Below are 15311 nucleotides of genomic sequence, written 5' to 3' on the forward strand. Positions count from 1 at the left end.
TGTTCTTGATTGGCCAGCAAACACACCTGACCTAAAGCCCATAGAGAATTTGTGGGGTATTGTCAAGAGAAAGATGAGAGACTAAAGACCCAACAACGCAGATGAGTTGAAAGCTGCTATCAAAACAACCTGGGCTTCCATAACACCTCCGCAGTGCCACAGGCTGATCGCCTCCATGCCATGCCGCATTGATGCAGTAATTCATGCAAAAGGAGCCCCGACCAAATATTGAGTGCATATTATACTGTACTGTACATGGACATACTATTCAGTAAGCCAACATTTCAGTTTTTTTTTTTTTTTTTTCTTATAGTCTTCTGTAATATTCTACATTTCTGAGATACTGAATTTTGGGTTTTCACTAGCTGTAAGCGATAATCATCAAAATTAAAAAAAAAAAAAAATGCTTGAAATAGATCACGTATCTATATACTACATGAGTTTCACTTTAATTGAATTAGTGAACTGAAGTAAATTAACTTTCTTTTTAATGATATTTATAGATATAGATATATATATATATATATATATATATATATATATATATATATATATATATATATACACACACACACATATATATATATATACATATATATACACATACATACATATACATACATATATATAGATATATATATATATATATATATATATATACACACACACACACACATACATACACACTTTTATCTGGGGTTAAATATGTAAATATGACTGCCATGCATGTCCCTCTGGGAGTTTCCTATCTTACTATAGACACTGGTATACATTTACCCTTTGTTAAGGGTTATTCAACATCAAACTTTTTTTTTTTTTGCCTTTCTCACATCACACATTGCCCATGATGCCTTGTACAGCAAAACAAAGAGCACATGTTATGGATTCTGTCCGTGTTAGTTCAACTGCTTGTCACTTTTCAGTTCCCTTCTCTAACCTGTGGAACAGTGGAGGACCACCTGAGCAGGGACGAGAGCTGCAACTGATTTTTTTGTAGGTAATACTGAGTAAATGATAGCTATTCAGTAGCACGGTCCATTAGAACCTGTAAGCTTGTTTGTGTCTGCTCACTATACTGAGGCACATAAGCTTGTAGTCCACAATGGGAGCATGCATACAAGGTTGACAATACTAAAAGCATTGGAAGAGCAAGTGGAGATCGTCCTATTACCGGCAAGGTCAACAGGGTAGAACTGACTGAAAGCAAAAGGTAGAGAGAGACTAAAGGACTGAACTATTGATATTAAAGCACAGTAGGCATTTTTTTTCCCAATTTAAGGGGGGCGACGAACAAAACAAAAACTGCGCCAAAAATGCAATTGCGAGTGCATTTTTGATGTGGTTTCAATTCATTTAAATGGGTAGGTGCATTATTTATCGGCACCAAAAATGCTTTTAGCAGAATTTTACAACTCAGCAGACCTGCAACTGATCAGTGTGAAGAGTTCCATAGGATTTCATGGTCATGCATTTTTGCATTTTTATTCCACCTTTTTATTTTTTTTTTAAAGCAAAAGTGGAAGAAAAACAGATCTGTGTGAAAGCAGTCTAAAATACATACAGAATCTCACAAAAGTGAGTACACCGACACAATTTTGTAAATATATCTTTTCATGTGACAACACTGAATAAATAACACTTTGCTACAATGTAAAGTAGTCAGTGTACAGCTTGTATAACAGTGTAAATTTGCTGTCCCTTCAAAATAACTCAACACACAGCCATTAATGTCCAAACCGCTGGCAACAAACGTGAGTAAACTCTTAAGTGAAAATGTTCAATTTGCCAATTTCCTGACCCAGTGTTATGTGACTCGTTAGCGTTACAAGGTCTAAGGTGTGAACAGGGAGCAGGTGTGTTAAACTTGGTGTTATCGCTCTCTCATACCGGTCACTAGACGTTCAACATGGCACCTCATAGTAAAGAACTCTGAGGATCTGAAAAAATTAATTTTTGCGCTACATAAAGAAGGCCTAGGCTATAAGACGTTGGGCAAGACCCTGAAACTGAGCTGCAGCACGGTGGCCAAGACCATACAGCGGTTTAACAGGACAGGTTCCACTCAGAACAGGCCTCGCCATGGTCGACCAAAGATGTTGAGTGCACGTGCTCAGTGCCATATCCAGAGGTTGTCTTTGGGAAATAGATGTATGAGTGCTGCCAGCATTGCTACAGAGGTTGAAGGGGTGGGGTGTCAGCCTGTCAGTGCGCAGACCATAAGCCGCACACTGCATCAAATTGGTCTGCATGGCTGTCGTCCCAGAAGGAAGCCTTTTCTAAATATGATGGACAAAAAAAGCCTGCAAACCGTTTGCTGAAGACAGACTAAGGACATGGATTACTGGAACCATGTCCTGTTGTCTGATGAGACCAAGATGAATGTATTTGGTTCAGATGGTGTCAAGCGTGTGGCAGCAACCAGGTGAGGAGTACAAAGACAAGTGTGTCTTGCCTACAGTCAAGCATGGTGGTGGGAGTGTCATGGTCTAGGGCTGCAGGAGTGCTACCGAAACACTGGGAGCTACAGTTTATTGATGAAACCATGGATGCCAACATGTACTGTGACATACTGAAGCTGAGCATGATCCTCTCCCTTCTATTCCAATTAGATAACGACCCCAAACACACCTTCAAGACGACCACTGCCTTGAATTGCTAAAAAAGCTGAGGGTAAAGGTGATGGACTGGCCAAGCATGGTTCCAGACTAAACCCCATTGAGCATCTGTGGGGCATCCTCAAATGGAAGGTGGAGGTCTCCAACATCCACCAGCTCCATGATGTCGTCATGGAGTGCAAGAGGACTCCAGTGGCAACCTGTGAAGCTCTGGTGAACTCCATGCCCAAGAGGGTTAAGGCAGTGCTGGAAAATAATGGTGGCCACCAGTGGCGGCTGGTGAAGTTTTAAGATGGGGGGGCGCAAGACCCCGCCCTTCTATTTTGGCCCCTCCCATTTCTCAGAAGCCACACCCCTTATAGACCCCACCCATTTTGTCCCCTGTATTTTGCTTGCGTGAACCAATTCTCCCAATATATCACATATTAAGGGCTCCATCAGTACTAGTATATCCCATAATAGGGAGCAGGGGCCCTATTATGGGATACACTGACAGAGTGGCACAAACCCCACAGTACAGGCCCCTTGTACAAACCCCACAGTACAGACCCCCTAGCACAGACCACACAGTACATGCCCCCTTTCAATGTAGTGACCAGCGTACATGCCCCCTTTCAATGTAGTGACCAGCGTACATGCCCCCTACAATGTAGTGACCAGCGTACATGCCCCCTTTCAATGCAGTGACCAGCGTACATGCCCCCTTTCAATGCAGTGACCAGCGTACATGCCCCCTTTCAATGCAGTGACCAGCGTACATGCCCCCTTTCAATGCAGTGACCAGCGTACATGCCCCCTTTCAATGTAGTGACCAGCGTACATGCCCCCTTTCAATGCAGTGACCAGCGTACAGGCCCCCTTTCAATGCAGTGACCAGCGTACATGCCCCCTTTCAATGTAGTGACCAGCGTACATGCCCCCTTTCAATGTAGTGACCAGCGTACAGGCCCCCTTTCAATGCAGTGACCAGCGTACATGCCCCCTTTCAATGCAGTGACCAGCGTACATGCCCCCTTTCAATGCAGTGACCAGCGTACATGCCCCCTTTCAATGCAGTGACCAGCGTACATGCCCCCTTTCAATGTAGTGACCAGCGTACATGCCCCCTTTCAATGTAGTGACCAGCGTACAGGCCCCCTTTCAATGCAGTGACCAGCGTACATGCCCCCTTTCAATGTAGTGACCAGCGTACATGCCCCCTTTCAATGTAGTGACCAGCGTACAGGCCCCCTTTCAATGCAGTGACCAGCGTACATGCCCCCTTTCAATGCAGTGACCAGCGTACATGCCCCCTTTCAATGCAGTGACCAGCGTACATGCCCCCTTTCAATGCAGTGACCAGCGTACATGCCCCCTTTCAATGTAGTGACCAGCGTACATGCCCCCTTTCAATGTAGTGACCAGCGTACATGTCCCCTTTCAATGCAGTGACCAGCGTACATGCCCCCTTTCAATGCAGTGACCAGCGTACATGCCCCCTTTCAATACAGTGACCAGCGTACATGCCCCCTTTCAATGTAGTGACCAGCGTACATGCCCCCTTTCAATGCAGTGACCAGCGTACATGCCCCCTTTCAATACAGTGACCAGCGTACATGCCCCCTTTCAATGTAGTGACCAGCGTACATGCCCCCTTTCAATGCAGTGACCAGCGTACATGCCCCCTTTCAATGCAGTGACCAGCGTACATGCCCCCTTTCAATACAGTGACCAGCGTACATGCCCCCTTTCAATGTAGTGACCAGCGTACATGCCCCCTTTCAATGTAGTGACCAGCGTACATGCCCCCTTTCAATGCAGTGACCAGCGTACATGCCCCCTTTCAATACAGTGACCAGCGTACATGCCCCCTTTCAATGTAGTGACCAGCGTACATGCCCCCTTTCAATGCAGTGACCAGCGTACATGCCCCCTTTCAATGCAGTGACCAGCGTACATGCCCCCTTTCAATACAGCGACCAGCGTACATGCCCCCTTTCAATGCAGTGACCAGCGTACATGCCCCCTTTCAATGTAGTGACCAGCGTACATGCCCCCTTTCAATGCAGTGACCAGCGTACATGCCCCCTTCAATGCAGTGACCAGCGTACATGCCCCCTTTCAATACAGTGACCAGCGTACATGCCCCCTTTCAATGTAGTGACCAGCGTACATGCCCCCTTTCAATGCAGTGACCAGCGTACATGCCCCCTTTCAATGTAGTGACCAGCGTACATGCCCCCTTTCAATGTAGTGACCAGCGTACATGCCCCCTTTCAATGCAGTGACCAGCGTACATGCCCCCTTTCAATACAGTGACCAGCGTACATGCCCCCTTTCAATGTAGTGACCAGCGTACATGCCCCCTTTCAATGTAGTGACCAGCGTACATGCCCCCTTTCAATGTAGTGACCAGCGTACATGCCCCCTGCAGAGGTATGGCAGTGGGAGAGATGGGATCAGGCAAAGGGATGGCGGTGGGAGGGATGGTCATGGGATGAGGCAGAGCAGAGGGGGATGGCGGTGGAAAGGCTGGATGGATGGATGGTCATGGCCCATGATGACCATCCATCCAGCCTTTCCACCGCCATCCCCCTCTGCTCTGCCTCATCCCATGACTCATGGGATGAGGCAGAGCATAGGGGGATGGCGGTGGAAAAGCTGGATGGATGGTCATGGAGGACTGACAGGACAGGAGGACCACGAGGACTCACCGGTGGTGATGTCTTCTTCCAGCAGATGACCTCCGGTGGTCTGGTCTCCTCTCCGGTGCCGCCGTCACTCCCGTCCGGTGTCCACCCGAGTCCGACTCCATCGCCCGCGGTCCGGTCCACTGCTGCGAGTGACGTCAGCGGGGTCAGCGTTGGATGTCCTGGATGCTGTGATTGGTCCAGGCTGGAGGCTGGACCAATCACAGCCAGGAATCCACGAAGTGGGGGTTTCCAAGGAATCTGCCTTGCGCCCAGGTTACGCCCCCCACGCCCCCCAGAAGGCAGCCAATCGGCGCCTCTTCTGGGTGGTAACCCCACCCCCCCATCCCCTCCACATCGGCTGGCGGCGGCGGCGGCGAACGCAATTTTTTTTTTTTTCAAACTTTATTGCTCGTTTTGCAATCTTTTTTTTTTTTTTTATCTTTTTTTTTTTCTTCCTTTTTTCAGGGGGGGCGGCGCCCTGGCGCCCCCTATGCACCGGCCGCCACTGGTGGCCACATAAAATATTGACACTTTGGGCCCAATTTGGACATTTTAACTCACTTTTGTTGCCAGAGGTTTAGACATTAAAACGCTGCGTGTTGAGTTATTTTGAGGGGACAGCAAATTTACACTGTTATACAAGCTGTACACTCACTACTTTACATTGAAGCAAAGTGTCATTTCTTCAGTGCTGTCACATGAAAAGGTATAATAAAATATTTACAAAAATGTGAGGGGTGCACTCACTTTTGTTAGACACTGTAAGTACTATAAAGTTTTCCTCCTAATAGAAGGTTCAATAGCAGCAATGTGCTCAGTCGCACACACAGCTCCCAGCTGCTGTTAACAGGAAACTTACTTGCTCTGTCCCACTGCAAGGTGTTCTCAGAAACCAGCTGGCCCTCTTGTTCCAGGGCTGTCCTCGGTTCTTGTGTGCTGTTCTTTCCATTTCGATGAAACAATCTGTTGGCAAAGCCCTCTAACTTTTGCAGGGCTGTCGAGGTGCTGGCGGCCTGAAGACTTTCGTTGTACGATGCCATACATACAGGTATGTTTAGGGAAAGTAGCTACAAACAGCTCTATAACTAAAGACGAGGGTTGGAAAAAAGAAAAAAAAAAAAAAAAAAACACCCTGCAGAGCAATAAGCGTCTCGTACTTCCTGTTTGTGTGCACAAAACCACCGCGGCTGCTACTTGTTCCTCTAGAAGACTTTATGGCTGCAGGCTTATTTCAGCTTTGCTTGAGCTGCATTTATCTGCATAGTTTTGAAGTGGTTTTCTTACAAAAATGACAATTGTTCAATATGTTACCTGTCTTTAGCCGAGTCCCAGCAAAGCAAGGCTAAAATAATTAAGACCTTTCATGCAGCTCTGCAATGAGAGAAATGTTCTCAAATGACAAAGCTGCAGGCTCTCCCATAGGTCACCGGTGCCCTCAGGGCTTATGAATCTGTAGTTATGTTATTAGGTATCCTAGCCACATATCTGTGACAAAGGGATGAGTTCAGAGAGAGAACGTCACATAATGACCTGACTACACCTTTGAAAGAGAGAAAATGCTTCTTTTGGACACTAGGCGGTGCTCTGTTTGACAAGTGAGAGGTCCAATCATATTACTTTTATTCTAAGGCACCTTTCACACATGCTGTCCGTTTTTATTCATCTGTTGACGGATCAAAAAACGGACATTAATGCATCTTTATGGAAAAACTGATGTAAAAAGGATGATCATCCATTTACACCTGCATCCGTCATCATCCGTTTTTTAGAAATGATCAAAGCTCTATTTTTTTTCTGTTAAAAAAAACGGATCGGACGAAAAATATCAGTTTTTGCATTGGTAGTGTATGTAAAAAAAACTAATGAGCACTGATAAAAAAACATGAAAAACTAATGAGCACTGATAAAAAAACATGAAAAACTGATGAGCACTGATGAATACTTCATCCATGTTGACGAGACTGAACTGATGAAATGAACAGTCCGCATATGTGAAAGGAGCCTAACTGTATATAGAACGGTCTTTGGTACTTTGTTCATTGAATCACATATCCCTGAATGCAGCTCACCTGGGGAAATTAATATTTAAAGCGGAGTTCCGGCCTCAGGGGTCAAATTGAGATAAAAATACCCCCGGGACAGTCAGGGCTAGTACATTCCATAATGGATAGCCTCTGAACTCTCCCAGGTCGCACTTACCTGTAAGAAGAAATACTTACCTTGAAAAGTTCTACTCCAGCGCTGCCATCTCAGGTGTGGGCAGCTAAAGCCAGGGCGTCCTCTTCTTCGGCCTCTTCGGTGACGTCGGAGTGCCACAATGCACTGCACCGGCCCCGCTTGTCACTTCCGGTTCAGGAGCAGCATCCCTGCACAGCTTCTGGGCATGCCCAGAAGCTGTTTAGCAGGGAATGACGCACCTGCACTGGAAGTGACGAGCGGGGCCGGTGCAGGCGCATTGACGTTCAGCTCCCAGGAGTCATCGTAATGACTGCACCGGCCCCGCTTGTCACTTCGGGTTCAGGCGCGGCATCCCTGCACAGATTCTGGACATGCCCAGAAGCTGTTTAGCAGGGAATACCATGCCTACACCGGAAGTGACGAGCGGGGCCGGTGCAGGCGCATTGATGTTCAGCTCCCAGGAGTCATCGTAAGCCGGAAGTGACAGCACGGGCCGCGGCCGCAGAGGGAGGAAGTGGAAGGAAGGTGAGTATATTTTCTTCAATATCAAGGTAAGTGACCAAAAAAAAAAATTGGGAGCATCCATTACTTTTTCAGGTGGCCCTCAGCAAGCGGATGGCCCAAAATCGATTTTTTTGATTTTGAGGCCGGAACTTCGCTTTAACTTCACCCCCGATCCAACGATCTTCACTGATGGAGGACTGCAGGACTGAACTAATATATACAGTAAGTTGGCTTCAAAGGTCAACTTTCACCAAAAAGTAGAGTTGTCTTAATTTCCGATATTTAAAGCTGAATTCTAGATGGTTAAAGATGCAAATGAATGCTGCTCTGTAATCATACATCACAAAAAAATGTTCTTCCCCCTTTAAATGGGGTCACCGTCCTGCCTCACCACCTCATCCAATCTAAGAACTCCTTGCATTTATTTAGAGAACGCAAAGACTTAATTGAAAGGAGCCAGTGCCGAGCGTCTGACCTCCTGTGTTCAGAATGCATCAGGCCAGCATTCTGACATTTGTTGCCCCGCCCACCTATGACAAAGCCCTGCTCATGTTTCACCCCACCCACCTAGGACTAAGCCCTGGTGGGGCGAAACGCGTCAGTGAGAATGGTTTCTCGGCAGACACATGTAGGCTGAGGCCGCTTCACATTTCTGTGTTACACTGGCTGGTCAGGACTGTGGAGTCTTTTTTCATTTACGGCACAAATCGCTTCTGAATGAGCACATCGGCACCCATGCCCCCCAATGTACTTCTGTGGATCTTGGAATCCATGGCTTTGAGCGATGCTACAGGTTTACATAAACATCCCCATCATGGTCCAGTGTGTATAGCCAGGTCTGCTTAGGGATGAAAGAAAAGGGCAGAGCATGGAATCACTGAACACCGTAATTCAATTTTTACAAATTTAGCTACAAGGCCAATCAATGTCTGAGCATACCGCCAGCCATAAAGATTTACTAACTGTGCAAGACGAATGGCAGGATTACTAGAGACACTCGGCAGCTTAGGTCATACTTTTCCAGCAAATTAATGCCTTTCATTTCTGCATCAATAAAATCAGGCCTGTAATAAGCAGCATAGGAAAATCCTGTACTTTGCTGGTAGAAATCTCGCTTCCTGCATTCTCCTCTCCAGCCACCATTTTTGGTTCATTTTCATTCTAATTATAGCTCACCGCTGGCTGTGAATGTTCCCATGGAGATTTCCGCCTGTTTACACGAGACATTTCCTGCTCTAGTTTTTCAGAGCTTGAAGGCTACGGAGCTTCCACTTACAGCTTATAGCAGAATTCCCTCTACACAGGAACATAATCATCACAAGGCAGACTGACAACATGGAGCCTTTTCATCTCTCCATATGAAGGCTGATTTACACCAGCGACACTTTCACATTCTGATGATGGTAGAATTTTTTTTTTTTAAAGTGCATGGGAAAAAAAAAAAACCTTTGTCTAGTGCACACAAATGGCAATAATTGAGACAAAGCATAAGTAAAAAGCCTGAACCCTGATTGTCTCTACTCTCCCTGAACAGGTTCTGCAGGGAGGATTAGAGAGGATCCCACTGGACAGTAGAAGCAACGTCTATAAATAGCAAGCATATGACAAGCGGGAGGGAGTGACATCAAACTAATCTTCATTTCCATCCACAGCGAGGAGCTCTGCTGCCACCTACTGCTGAAACGGCAGAATGCACACAAAGATGCAACTTACAGCTACTGCTTGATATGCTGGCTAACTTTGTTTGCAAAGTAGGCTTCTTTCAATTGGATATCTTGTTACATACGTATTACTGAAAGCACTGGAGACATCCCAAAGAACAACTTAAAGTACACAATATGTCTCCAATACATTATGACAAGTGTTTGTAAAGCAGACATTCCCTCAAAAATTAAACTTTCGTCCAATTCTCCTGTTTTTACTTTTTTTTTTAAGTAACAAATTTCACTCTGATCCCGCTGCCTCCAGGGAAACAGACGTCACATATTCCAGTAACGTTTAGTTTTGTATCTACTCAGTTTCATTCATCTGCACATCGAAGGGATGAGCTTTAATCTGCATATAATGTCAGATTAAGCAACATGACAATTAAAATCATTTTAATAAAATGTGTTTCTCTTTACCCTTTAATACCATTAGTTTACCCTAAAACTACCTCATTGTTCCCCTTCTCTATTTTCTGATTTCTTTTTTTTCCCCTCCCATTTTTAAAACTTCTGCATTTTTGTGTCACATAAACCAAAAAAAAAAAAAGGCCTTTGCTTCATTTGAAAGTAACTTTGCGATGCTTGTTACAAAAATCTTCAAGTGTCATTACCCACTTTACCACCAAGTCTATTTTTGACACTTTTTGTTTACAAGTTAAAATCAGTATTTTTTGCTAGAAAACGACTTAAAACCCCCAAACATTACATATATATATTTTTTTTAGCAAAGACTCTTGAGAATAAAATGGCGGTCATTGCAATATTTTTTGTCACGCGGTATTTGCGCAGCTGTCTTTCAAACGCCATTTTTTTTTGAAAAATTACGAAAAATCACATTTCACTGCATTTAAAGAAAACGAAACAGTAAAGTTAGCCCATTTTTTCTGTATATTGTGAAAGATGATGTCACGCCGAGTAAATAGATACCAAACATGTTACGGTTTAAAATTGCGCACACCTGCGGAATGGCGACAAACTACGGTCAATAAAAATCTCCATAGGCGACGCTTTAAAATTTTTTAATGGTTACCAGTTTAGAGTGTAGCTTTTTTTTTAATTATTGCTCACGCTCTGGCGATCGCGGTGATACCTCACATGTGTGGTTTGAACAGCGATTTCATTTGCGGCGCGACTTCCATTTACGTTTTCTTTCGTGGGCGGATACATTTTTTTTTTCCTATTTATTTTATTTATTTTTTTAATTTTAACACAGGTTTTTTTTTTTTTTCAAAAAAAAAATCTGATCACTTTTATTGCTGTCACAAGCAATGTAAACATCCCTTGTGACAGCAATATGCAGTGACAGGTACTCTTCATGGAGGATCGAGGGTCTAAAAGACCCTAGACCCCTCCACTACACTTCCATGTATTCAAAACGCCGAAAACTGCATTTTTGAATACTGTCACTTTTTGAATCTGCCGCCTTTAGCAGCCGAGTAACCCGGACATGAAGTCATGGATGCCGGCTCTGGGTTACGTCATCAGGAGACCCGATCGAAAACCGCTCCTGGCTTTGATCGGGACTCCATCCAGCCGGCGGATTTTCCGGCTGGGTGCTCGGGTCTCCTGGTGGGAGGGGAGACACGGACAAAGCCGCAGAAGGCGGCAGGGGGGGGGGGATGGGTAAACGATTGAGTGGCATCGTCGTTACCGCCAGAAAGTCGACCGCCGGCTCTAAAAAACCGTACCGGGATGATGCCTCTAGCTTGAGGCATCAACCCGGTACAACCACGCAAATTCAGCCGACATAGGTCTACGTCGCTAGACGTTAAGTGGTTAACTAGTTCAAATTATACTTCTTATCCATGGGTCGGAACACCAATTTCTTTTTAAACCGACACTGATCAAAGTACAAAAGTTTTTCTCTTTTTAGTTTAGTTTCTTGTTTTGTCTATGGATTTCATAAAAAAGAATGTCCCCAAAAATAGGCCCTTTGTTATTAAAGTACAAATCCACTCTTAAACTAAAATTTCGAAATCTACAGGCATCCACGATCTAAGACCTTTTTTAGCCCTGTAAAGAAAATAAATTGCTATACACACCTTTTCTGAAGCCGATCCAATTAGTCCCAGGCTGAGCTGTCAGCGGCGGCTTCTCTGTGGAGGCAGCCGACAATGGAAGCCCCATAGTAACTCTATGGGTGATGTCACTACCCAGTCATTTCCCAGCCGTTGTCTGCTGTCTCCTCTGCAGAGCTTCCGCCGCTGGAGACCGGACCTTCAGAAAAGGTATGTAGAGCAATTTCTTCTTTACAGGGCTAGATAGGTTAGTGTTCGATCGTGGATGCTTGTAGATTTAGAGTTTTTAGTGTTTGGGTGGTACAAGAGACAAAAAGATATGCATTATTGTGTTATCGCTGAGTCAATAGGTTATAGCAGAAAAATTGCTCTGATCCATAGGCAGTGTGCAAGAGTGAAAGCCAAAGTGGTTAAAGAAAACCCCTATGAAGGGAATTTGTCAAAAATGAAGTAGCTGCATGGCAACCAATCAGAAAGGTAAGGGTAGGTAGATTTCATATATAATGTAGTTATTTAGGTATCGCTTGTTGTTGTACACTGTTTAATTTTAGGTATAGGGTGATACTTTGTATCATTATATGCTGCGGTTTGTTGTATCATTGGTACTGTCACTTACTGTATAGCAGCCCATAGATGATGCCATTTTCTTTCCTTCTACCATGGGTGGAAGGAAAGAAAATGTCTCAATTCCCCCATCAACACAGTTAGTGTTGATGGGGGAATCCCTCCCACAGTGCTATAGTTTTATGTCGGCAGAACACAACGATTGCAGCTAGTGGCTATAGCCGTCAGCAGTAACATGTAAAAAAAAAAAAACACAACAGGCTGGTTGTACCCAAATCCATTGATGGATCGATTTGGGTACGCACAGCCTCCCCATAGATTGATGGAATCTTAGCCAGTCTCTGCTGAACCGGTTGAGATTCAGTCCACCTAAGGCCAGCTTATGAATGGTACTGCTAAGTAGTCTTACATTCTTGCTAAATACTGTATATAGTTAGATTTATTAATATTATTAAAGTGTAAAGACTAATAATACATTTTAATTGCTCCCTTTTGGCCAGTGAGATATACCACTGAAAGCATTACATCTGTTCCACATGTGCAAAAAAAATAAAAATATTTTGCACATGTGGTATTTATCAGCACATAACACAAACTTTTTCCTCCTAAAAATGGAGGGCAAAACAGCAGTGCGTGTTATACGTGGATATATTTAAAAAAAAAAAAAAAGGCCAGGCAGAGGGGGGCGGGCCAGGCCGAGCAGAAGGATGAGCGGTCGCTGTAATAGGAAGTCCCGTCTCCTATGATAGGCAGCACAGTGGCTCAATGCTGGGACGTGTGATGTCTATCATAGGCACCAGGACTTCAGATGACAACGGCCGCTCGTCCTCCCTTCTCCTCGGCCCCGATCTGTGCAATAGAGCTGGCGAGGCTGCATTGCTGGACACTACCGCTGATGAGGCTGCATTCATGGGCACTGCATTTGATTAAAAAAAAAAAAAAAAAAAAAGTTCTGAGTTCAAAGCTGTTTATTTCGAATTTAAGCCATTTTCCTAAAATTTCCCTCCTAAAATTGAGGTGCGTGTTATACACCGATAAATACGGTACATTTAATCCAGCCAGAAACCTTGTGGGATGAACTTCCTGTGCTCTCTGCCCATGGAGTGCTATCAGTTCCCTGCTATCTCCATAGACTACAAAACACCGCCCTTTGTTAATGAGACAAGAGGGAGGTGTTATGCAGTCACATCACATTTTGTACTTGGTTGACAATGCTGCTCCACATGGCTGTTATCTTAGGACAGGAGAAGTGAGCCAATGGCAGGATCACAAAGGTAAAAAAAAATAAAAATAAAAAAAAAAGTTATAATAAAACCAATGAAGCCACCACATCCAAGGACTGGCGCACTGCCAAAATTTTTGTTCTTGGGTTAGTGAAGCTGCTTAGGACTCCAAAAAGGACCCAAGAAGGCAGCCAGGAGTGGACCTGTGCATAAGAGTGCACAGGATTTTGGGGTCTCCCCAGTCACACCTGCCTGCTATGCACCTTAGAGACTAGGTTCATTACTGCATGTTAAAGTGATTATAAAGTCATTTTTAAAATACAAAACAGGTTTTACTGGCTTTGTGCAATGGTTTTGGACAGAGCAGCCCCAATCCTCCTCTTCACGGGTCCCCCACCGACACTCCGGATTCATCTTCTCTGTGTACCACCATAGGAAGCAACTTCCTATGGTGGCACACGTGTGGGCTTAATCCCAAGTCATGCTGTGTGTGTATTGTTTAGCTTGCTGACTGAACAAAAAATGTGTGGCCCTGCCTTAAAAGTGGAGTTCCAGCCATTTTTAATAAATTGGATTACATAGAGATGTATGTAATCCCCTTTAAAACGACTTTTACCAAATGGAAAGTTTATTTATTTATTTATTTTTTTTGCTAGTACATACCTTATTTTCTAATTTATTTATCCTCTTCTCACTTCCGGGTCCGTTCGGCGATTACGTAATTCGGCGATTCGCAGTGTGTGCTGGGATGTATATCAGGGCATGAAATCTCGCATTATTACACAGGAGATGAGCTGCACTGCGTGCTCTGCCCCGCCTCCTCCCGCCTCTTCTCAGTGAGGATATAATGCTTTCAGTCCTCACTCACTGAGAGGAGGCGGGGCGGAGGCGGGGCAGAGCACGCAGTACAGCTCATCTCCTGTGTAATAATGCGAGATTTCATGGCCTGATATACATCCCAGCACATACTGCGAATCGCTGAATGACGTAGTCGCCGTCCGGACCCGGAAGTGAGAAGAGGATAATTAAAGCAGAAAATAAGGTATTTACTAGCAAAAAAAAAAAAAACTTTCCATTTTACCACTTTGGTAAAAGTCGTTTTAAAAGGGGATTACAAACATCTAAAGTCACTAAAATGGGTGGAACTCCACTTTGATAAAAGACTGGTGTGAATGGATTTGCAGTGTAAATGTACAAATGTGTCCATAGTATATGATGAGCTACAATACCAAATATCACCAGTAGGTGTCACTACATGTTAAATGCAAAAAAAAAAAAAAAAAAATCACAGCTCTGGTGTTAACAAGCAGATTAGAGTGATTTCCTCAGTGACTATTCTATACATAGCGGAACTTTCATGATCACCCATGGCAAACAACAAAATGTACAAAGTAGTCAGAATGCTGCAAAGTGAAGAATCCTGAACTGCGCAATAATTAATCAACACTGGGAACATAGAAAGCACAGCTTTGTGTTACAAGCAGAAAATTATTAAACATGGGTATAACCACTTGATGACACTTAGCCCCCGTTCACACTAAGTCCCTGTTCACACTAAGGCGACCTGTGAGGCGACCTGGTCGCCTCACAGGTCGCCGTAGGTCGCCTTCCATAGGGAAGCTGCGGACCCGTTCTAATAGGAGCGACACAAGTCGCTCCGACCTAGAAAAAGGGTCCGGAGCTTCTTTGGGGTGACCAGGAGGCGACCGCCATAGACTTCAATGTTATGAAGTCCATGGCGGCCGCTCCGAGGTCGCGGAGCGCTGCTCGCACCGCGACCTCGGAGGTCGCCCCACGAAGTCGGATCGCCCCTATGTGAACGGACAGGCGG

The 15311-nt window shown here is 44.6% G+C and overlaps 1 protein-coding gene across 2 annotated transcripts in view; it reads right to left on the minus strand.

Annotated features, from left to right (window-relative positions):
* The window catches only part of PRKACB (protein kinase cAMP-activated catalytic subunit beta), a 212319-nt gene that overhangs the window by 141904 nt on the left and 55104 nt on the right, over positions 1 to 15311 (minus strand). The window contains exon 1 of one of the 2 annotated variants that reach the window (XM_082265316.1): positions 6147 to 6369. The exons of the other annotated variant lie outside the window; for it this stretch is intronic. Within the exon in view, the coding sequence (XP_082121442.1) occupies positions 6147 to 6327 (181 nt within the window). The 5' untranslated portion in view covers positions 6328 to 6369. Of the gene's footprint in view, positions 1 to 6146; positions 6370 to 15311 lie in introns of those variants that run through there. 2 annotated transcript variants of the gene reach the window in all.

This window comes from Pelophylax lessonae (assembly GCF_965119305.1).
Source record: "Pelophylax lessonae genome assembly, chromosome: 8".
Classification (NCBI taxonomy): Eukaryota; Metazoa; Chordata; class Amphibia; order Anura; family Ranidae; genus Pelophylax; species Pelophylax lessonae.